The sequence below is a fragment of the Zootoca vivipara genome, chromosome 1, assembly GCF_965207765.1.
Source record: "Zootoca vivipara chromosome 1, rZooViv2.hap1.1, whole genome shotgun sequence".
Lineage (NCBI taxonomy): Eukaryota > Metazoa > Chordata > Lepidosauria > Squamata > Lacertidae > Zootoca > Zootoca vivipara.
Genome location: NC_142582.1, coordinates 94,929,399 through 94,938,070, shown reverse-complemented (window position 1 = coordinate 94,938,070; position 8,672 = coordinate 94,929,399). Strand labels below are relative to the sequence as shown.

The following is an 8,672-nucleotide window of genomic DNA, read 5'->3' as shown; positions in this document are numbered from 1 at the left end:
TTTGAATGAACTGTTGAAGATTAAAGTCAAGAGAAAATATGCATTTTCACGGGCAACAGTGGGGAAAAGTAGAGGAAATAATTGCAGGTCTCGTGGTTTTTCACAGTCCCTAATGTATACCCTTTCACTTTAAACATATGTAATGTTGTTGTTTAGTCGTTTAGTCGTGTCCGACTCTTCGTGACCCCATGGACCATAGCACGCCATATGTAATATCCATATTTTATTTATGGTATCCTGATTACTAAATATATCTTATGGATTTATATGTTTAATTGTCTCTCCATATTTTCCTTTAATCACAAATCCTCTGTTACTAATGCTCACAACCACTTGCTAATCTTATCCACACGCTATAATTTGTGAATTTAACTCTACTCACATCTCCCAGAATATTAATAATGTCTAGACCTCTCTCACACTATTTGGTCATCACTCAAGATTTACTACTGGAGTGGAAGGAGCAGGGGAATTAAATTCTGGGGTCCTCCATTATTCATATCTTGTAACGCGGTCTTTATTTTTGTGCTGGGTTTAATTTCATTTCTATATTCAACCACAAACCCGGCAATGGAAAAAGGCGGCTTCTACATACAAGTTGAAGAAACAGCAGCTCTCCACCTGGATTTAATTTCTGACTGTTGCTTACAATTCATCCTTCTCAGTAGGGCAAGCCTTGAGCCACTCCTGGCTATGGTCAGCTGGCTTGACCATCATCCAGGCATACTTGCACATGTGCTCTTTGTTGCAGTCCTGCTGCCAGTAGATGACATTCCTGCGATTTAGATTCGCTCCAGCACAAGCATCATACCACCAGCCTCCCCCAGCAATCCCGTTGTACTCGAGTTTGGCACAGTTCTGAAAATAGTTGTCGTTATCTCTATCTTTTGTTGTGAACATCTGGTTATCGTGGAGATACGCTTCTGTATCACGACACAGGGCGTCGACGGCATTACCTTTGAACAGACCGAGCCGGATTCGGTATTGAGAGGCTTCATCTTCAATGTGGAAGGGTTCATATTCTCCCCACTTGATACTGGCATTTAGGTCCACAAGTTTAATCCTAAGTGTATATGGCCTTGGAGAGCTGGTTAGCTGGTGCATGTATTCATTGCCTAACCAGTAGTTATCATTAATTGTTCCAAATCCATGTTTATAGTCCTGCCACGTCCTGTCGAAGTCCACAGTACTGTTGGCAGTAATGTGCTGAATTACTGTCCAGCCCCCATCTTGCATGTTGCAGTACACACCAATAGGCTCCTTTGCTGGCTGAATGACATATAGACCATCTCTGGGGTTTTCTTCAGACTGCTTGAAGATCTCACTGCAGTCTCGTGGATATTCTGCATGGAAAGAAACGAATGCTTAACATTATAATACTGTAAGCTTGGCTTAAAAGCTTCCACAAGAATGTGCTTTTGCCCTCAAATATAAGAAATTGTTAATTTGTCAGGATCTGAGGCACATATATTGTGCAGTTCTACATAGTTTCTTTTTTGTGATGTGACTACAATTTTAAAAAGATATTATTATTAAGCACCATCGTAAACAAAAGGTACTGTAATAACAATGAATGGATAAGAATAGAAATATTTGCTCACGCAATATCATACAGGTTGACAAGTAATAATCCATATGACATACCTGCCAAGTCCTGGACTGCAAAATCCGGGATCGGCAGCTGCGTGACACTGGAAGTTGCGTAGACACAACTTCTGGTGTCGCTTTGCCCATCTATGGGCACCAAAAATGGCCGGCGCCAGCACCAGAAGTCACGTCTACGCACTTCCGGACATGCGTAGACGTGACTTCCGTTGCCAGCGCCGGCCATTTTTTGTGCCCACCAGCAGGAGCGGAATAAGGGAGAATAATGGGAGAGGAACCGATACGGGGGACCACCGGGAAACGGTACGAAAAAATGGGGGTTTCCTGGGAGATACGGAGTACTTGGCAGCTATGCCATATGAAAAGACTAATGTTAGCATCAAAGAGTAAATACAATTCATCATAAATAATCTATTACTTTTTAAAATTAATTATTAAAAGGAAATGGAGAAAATCCAGAACAAAACACAAACTGTTAATTTCAAAACACTGGAAAAAAAGGATTGTGTGGTTGCATTGTGAAATCAATGGTACATTCCTTAGGAAGGGCTTAAAGTGACCTTGAAGAGACAAAAGCTTTGTTTACAGTTCTGTTGACTGAAAATAAAATTTATATAGTCAAATATATATCTTGATAAGTCAGCAAATTGTTCAAAGCAAGATCGGTTGTGAAGTGTGTTCTACACACAAAAAAGTTCACTGTGGTCAAGTCTAGGTTTAACATTAGAGAAAGAGAAACAGATCCACACTATACATTTAAAGCTCATCCAAAACACATTAAATATATATTTCCCCAGAGAATCCTGGGAACTGTAGTTTCCCTCTCATAGAGCTACATTTCCCATTACCCCAAACACACTACAGTTCCCAGGAGTCTTTGGAGGAAGTCATATGCTTAAAATGTGTGTTGGATGGCTTTAAATGCATGGTGGGGGGGGGGGAGGAATTGCTATATTCTCTAAATTGGGCATGTGCCTTTTGTTTAGCTACAGAGATGTGCAAATAGGAAACAGTACACCATGTGTCCCCTGTTTGCTGGTTGTTGCAACTTTGAGAGCTGGAATAGTTACGGTTGATTAGAGCTAATTTTTCAATCTCTGTAAGTGGAGGAGGAGGAGGAGATGACTCAGCCTATCGTTAGAGATTCTGAGGATGTGTTACAAAGCTCCCCTTCATCCATGTCTCTTAACAAAGAAATAATAGTTCTTGCAGAAATCTCCTCTCTGACAACTATTATTTGTCTCCCATACAGAACCCCCAACTCCTAAGAACTCCAATACACACTTAAGGAATGGAACAGTTCGCAGTTGCTTGGCACTGCATCTACCCATCAGTGAAAAGTACCCTGAACTGGCTGTGCCGTATGGGTGCCTCTTTCCTCTCCGAAGGAAAAACAGCGATTTCCATATTAGACATGCCCAACATATGGAGCTGTATCACAGTGGAGAATCAGTGGAGGCTGGTGCTCCCTGAGACACAGAAGGCAGGAAGGACAACAGTAGGTGGAGATGGCATCAATAATAGCCAAGGCCAACTAATTCTGGTTTTGTCCCCATCCTCTTCCCTGCTGAGTTCCAGAAGGGCAATACTGAAACTAAGGCAGAGGAGGAAGCTGGCAGTCAGTGCCACCACCCACTAGACTGGATGTAGGTAAGGATACCTGGCTGAGTTTGTTGAGGCAGTGTCTCAATGCACCAACCTCCATGGTATTTGCCTTTTAGCCCTAGGTTCCAGATAACTGAACACCAAGGAATGTGGCTGTGAAACGAAAAAGGAACTATAAGTTACCCATAGAAAAGGCACAGAGATCCCCTTATAATAAACTGACAATGAAAACTATCACATTTGTTATTAAATAAAAACAGTTTTATGCTTAGATTACAAAATGCTGTTCAAAAAGCTCCCTGCTTCTGTGGTGATGAGCACAAGGAGAAATATAGGCGAGGTCACGCTTGAGAAAGCAGCTTTGGACCGAACCCTCTGTGACAAACTTTGTCCATCTTTAAGCCTATCGTTTTTGGACAAGGTGATAGAAAGCATAGTGGCCTCTCAACTCAAGGCCATGTTGAAGGAAATTTGTTTCCATTCCAACCGGGCTTTCGGACTAGTTTGGAGACAGAAACAGTCTTGGTCACACTTGTGGAGGACCAGGGGAACTGGACAAGGGGCCTTCACTCTTATTGATTCTCTTTGACCTTTCAATGACATTCATTACGATTGGCCAGGGTATCTTTCTGGACCATCCTGCTAGGTTGGGTATGGGAGGCACTGTATTGCTTTGGCTCTATTCCTTCCTATACCAGAAGGTGGTGCTGGAGGACTTTGGTTCTACCCTATGGCCTTTGGGGTGCCTCAAGTTTATGGCCTCCATGTTGTATAACAGGCATGTCCAACAGGTAGATCACTGGACATCTGTGGTAGATCACCGGTAGATCAGTGGCTCCCCCACAGAAGCTAAAAAACTTTGGCTTCCCTAAAAAATAGCTCAACATCTTTGCCCTGCACCCCTAAAATGACCTGAACCACCCAAAACAGGGCTTTCCTTCCTAAAAAAAGAGCTCAATGTCGCTTTCCTCTTCCCTAAAGGTTCAACTTTTACGTGAACCCCCCAAAACAAGGCTTTCCTTACTAAAAAAAACCTCAACAACTTTGACCTGAACCCCCCAAAAGGGGGTAGATCACTGCCAGTTTTTAACTCTGTGAGTAGATCGTAGTCTCTTGGAGGTTGGCCACCCCTGTTGTATAATACCTACATGAAACCATATGTGTGCTGGGTGGGGGAAAAGAGGCTTGTTGTAGATGAAGGTCTTCAGCAGACAGCAGAGGTGGCACCTGTCTAATATTCAAGAGCAGGGAATTCCAAAGGGTAGGTGCCACAACACGAAATGCCTGATTCCTACATTGTATGGAATAGACCTCCTGATAAGATGGTATCTGTAGGAGGCCGCCACGTGCAGAGTCCAGTGATTGGCTGGGTGTATAAGGGTGAGATGACCAAGTTCGTAGCTCGGAGGCCCTCCTGGACTCATCCCTGTAGGTGGAAGCTCAGGTGGTATCTGTGTCAAGGAGCTTCCTAAATAATAGCCCCTGTTCTCCATGGGTTTGCCCAATCCTCCTTTTAAAGCCATCTAAGCCAAAGGTCTATGGTCCATGGGGTCACGAAGAGTCGGACACGACTAAACGACTAAACAACAACAAAGCCAAAGGTCATCATCACCACATCTTGTGGAAGTGCTTTCTTTAAGTTAGTATATGTGAAATAGGACTTCCTGAATTTACTGCCAATCTATTTCATCTTGAGACCCTGAGTTCTAGTATTATGGGAGAGGGATAAAACACATTTTTGTCAATATTCTCTGTACCAATTCGCCGCAAACATCCTGAAAATACATTCTCCCACCCCCTTCTAAACTAAAAATCCCCACCTTTGCATTTCTTCATAGGGAACATTCATCAGTCCCTCCGTGATTTTGACTGCTCTTTTCTAAATCACACACATACCCGGCATACCACAATTACCTTCTGCGTTAATGTTGATCAGTCTCTTATAGCCTCCTGGTGGAATCAGATGAGAATTAGCAAGTTCAAAGGCCTTTTCTGCAGTTGCCCATAGTCCACATTGAAAGAGTAGCAGCAGAAAGCATCCCGCTGACTTTTCCAGATTCATTCTCTTCCTTGAAGATGCCTTTCACTCAGGTTGATGGATGCTGCAAACCTAACAGAGGCTGGCATTTAGCATTAAGAGATTGATTGCACCCAGAGAGAAATTCTTGAAGAGAAATTGAAACACCTGGTTTCAACGTTCAAGATCTGCCAAAAAAATGGGCTTTTCTTTTCTCTTTGGCAACTCGGGGTTTTTTTTAAAAGCATGTCACAGTGCATTTGCGACAGACTACTTCTTTGACATGTAGAACTTTCCTGTCACGCAGAAGCTGTTTTGCTATCAATCAGTGTGATATAGCACAATTGAGTGCACGGTAAGAGCTGATAGAAAATAATGTCATGTCAAGGTTTCCATTTTGAAAAGCACACCTCTCCTTTATCAGAACTGATGTGCTGTATTCCCTGGACCACATCTGAAAGGAAGCCTTTGCACAGAAATAAAGAACTTAAGCATGCAGAAACGTCAGCTCTGGACAAGCTGTCTGTGGAGATGATAGTTACTCCACAGCATAATGTCCAGGTGACAGTGTTTTCAAGCCTCAACACTTCAGTCCTTTATGTATGGACAAGTGGCCCCCAGGGTTCAAGTTTTGTTGCTCATTAAGTACAAACTACCACTTGCACTTTAGAAAACCCTTTGGATTCCATGAAGCTTTAAAATGTACTTTAAGACAACTTGTTCTTAATTTCAACACCTTTCAAACTGTTAACTTAATCCCAAGCAGTAATATATGATTTCCTATCGTATCTGGGAGGGAGCTGTGTCTTCCCTATGCAGAAATCATTTGGTATATTTCCAAAAGCAATGTGCGCCCCCTCGCCCCAAATATTCAAGACATTTTCACATAAAGCACCAGCAGTGATCTCAAAATGAGCTCATGATTTTCTATGACTAAGGCTGCAACCCTGTACAAAATTATAGCTCCACTGCATGAATTTGACCCAAGATTCAAATTCCCATGAATTCTGAGAAATGTAATCCTATATATGTCCACTCAGAAGTAAGTTCCAAAGAGTTCAGTGAGGCTTATTTCCAGTAAGCGTGTATAAGACTGCAACCCAGAAGAGGGTTCTTACATTGATTGATTGATTGATTGATTGAAGTACTTGTAAGAGTTCTTACCTTACCTTCACCCTAAGTTCCCATGGCAGTTTACAAAAAGATAATAAGCATTATGAAAATGAGTAAAACACACAAATTTATTACAACCAAAACAGGGTGGAAAGACAGGGTCAGATGTTTTTCCTCCCCGGAATAAAGAATACAGTACTTATTTACTGTTTCTGACATTGAAGTTCTTCAGTAAATCTAGAAGGAAGCTTTAGATTAGGGAACTGAACAAAATAAAGAGAACAGAATCTTACCTTTCTTGTTTAAACTGACAACTGGCCAGGTGAGAGCTGCACATTAATCTATGGGGTAGTTATTTGGATATGCACTTTGCCTATTGCTGCAGTCTAGGTAAACAGCTCAGCCCGAGATCTCTATCTTAACTGTGGAAAAGCCAGCTGTCTTCACAAAGCTTTACATTTCCAGTGTATCAATCTTCTGGTCGGTGGACTTTACTCTGACACGTATCCACAAATAGGCATCTTAAAAGGCCAAAGTTTCCTTCATTGTAATAAAGTTATCACTAATGAAATTTATTCTGAATAGTGAATCTCAGCAGGGGGTGGGGGTGGCGGGTGGCAGTGCACTGGTGTGGAATCAACTGCTTTGGGGAGGGAGGGACAAGAGAATCATCCCTGTTCCAATTCCTGTCCAGAAATAGCTAGGAGGATCAATACAGAAGGAAGAGCTGCAAGGGCTCGTCTCAAGGCTTAGCATCTTTGTCAAGGACCACACCCCAGCACCGGTGAGAAACAATAGATTAATTTAGGACAAGTATTAAAGATGCACAAATAACACACAATACATATACTATAAAAAAGTAAATACATGAGTTGAATGTCACTGTATATTGCACCTGAACTATTTATCAGTTAGAGGGAAATGGGGCGTGCTAGAGAGTACTACTAGTTTCCTTCAGGTGCTCTGATGGCTGACTATTGTGGAAAAGCTACATATTACCCTCCCTGTCACCTTTGCTTCTTCCTCCTGCATTCAGAGCTATTGCCATAACTTGTCACCTCATGATTTGTCAAGTGCTTAAGTCTGTTTCCATACAAATGTGTTTGTGAGTGATCCATACTTTGGTTCACTGGGGAGAAACAGCAGAGGGGAGCTATGGCCTCCCCTTTCAACGTGCCTTTTATGTGAATATTTGTATGTGAAGGTAGTATGAGCTGCCTGCCTGCCTGCCTTCCTCTGCTTGCTGCTTTCACTTCTGCCTCCTTCCTCCCTTGCTTCATTTCCCCACTCCTGCAACTCTCACTTGCTCTCTCCATATTTCTTCCCTCTGAGCCGACTAGGGTGGGGCCCCCCACAGGTCTGCTGTGACAGCCCATGCCAGCAACCAGATTCCTCTGCTGAGGTACCTTGCCCAGCCACCCAGAGCAGTGTGTTGGAGATTCATTCCCCGTGTCTGCAGTTATGGGATTGTTGACTATCACATGACGGTATATGTTTTTCATTCCACAGAGTCGGAAGTGACGGAAACAGGATGTTTGTGTTATTGTGTTTCCTGAAGTGGGACTATTGTCCTTTGTTCACTCTCTTTGCTGCCTGATGCTAGAGAGAGAGGGAGCCATGTTGCAGTGCTCCGTGTGTGTTTATATGTAAACCCAGTGGCCCAGGGAATATGTGGACGGGCAGGCAGATTCCTAGCCACTGTGGAAAGGCATGATTTTTGTCACCCTCCTAGGTATGAACCTGATGAACCCCAACCTGAAATATGAAGTGGTGCTGCCCATTTTATCACCTCTTTTCCACCTCATTCTGCAACATGTATAGACCAGAACTGAAACACAGTGTGCATAAATGAATGAATGAATGGTGGTGCTGGTGTGGTCCATCTTAAGTCATGAACCACCTATGAGTCAGTCATGGCACAACATTTGAAGACTCTAGTAAGGTCTCGGTATAGGGTGGGCCCAGGTACATCATCACCACAGCTTTCCTGAGCAGTCTGGGGACTGCCGGACTTTGTAATAACTATTTCAGTTACAGGGTCCACATTATCCCGGTGCTGAACAACTCATTTAACACACAAGAAAATATAATATTTTTATGCTTCTGGCTCTGTTCTCATAGGAATAAAAGGACCAAATGGGTTGCGATTTCTAAAGAACTCAGGCTGTAGCAAAAAGCAAGAGGAATAATTTCCTATTAATGTCCTACTTCAGCGCTGAATATACTACTTTAATATTCCACACATGTCTGCTTCTAGATAGCTTATGTGAACTCTTGTCTTAGAAAGTGATATAAAAATTAGGCAATAAAAATATAGAGATGTTAACTTCAG

General features: G+C 42.6%; 1 protein-coding gene across 2 annotated transcripts; it reads right to left on the bottom strand.

Moving 5' to 3' along the window:
• Nucleotides 1-501: 501 nt before the first annotated feature.
• On the bottom strand, nt 502-6,773 carry LOC118082938 (fibrinogen-like protein 1). Of its 2 annotated transcripts, none has more exons than XM_088671207.1 (3): nt 6,634-6,773; nt 5,125-5,312; nt 502-1,343 (listed from the first exon to the last, which is right to left on the bottom strand). In XM_088671207.1, exons 2-3 carry the CDS (start codon nt 5,270-5,272, stop codon nt 646-648), a joined length of 846 nt encoding a protein of 281 aa, XP_088527333.1. In that variant the 5' UTR covers nt 5,273-5,312; nt 6,634-6,773; the 3' UTR covers nt 502-645. The 2 variants fall into 2 exon arrangements, with proteins under 2 accessions (XP_088527333.1, XP_088527327.1); XM_088671201.1 differs by having other exon boundaries at nt 5,125-5,320; nt 6,634-6,768.
• Nucleotides 6,774-8,672: the final 1,899 nt, after the last annotated feature.

Coding starts and splice junctions, on each gene's coding strand:
- LOC118082938 (XM_088671207.1), bottom strand. CDS start 5,272: ATGAATCTGGAAAAGTCAGCGGGATGCTTTCTGCTGCTACTCTTTCAA. Junction 1,344..5,124: donor GATCAACATTAACGCAGAAG/GTAATTGTGGTA, acceptor CTTTCCATGCAG/AATATCCACGAGACTGCAGT.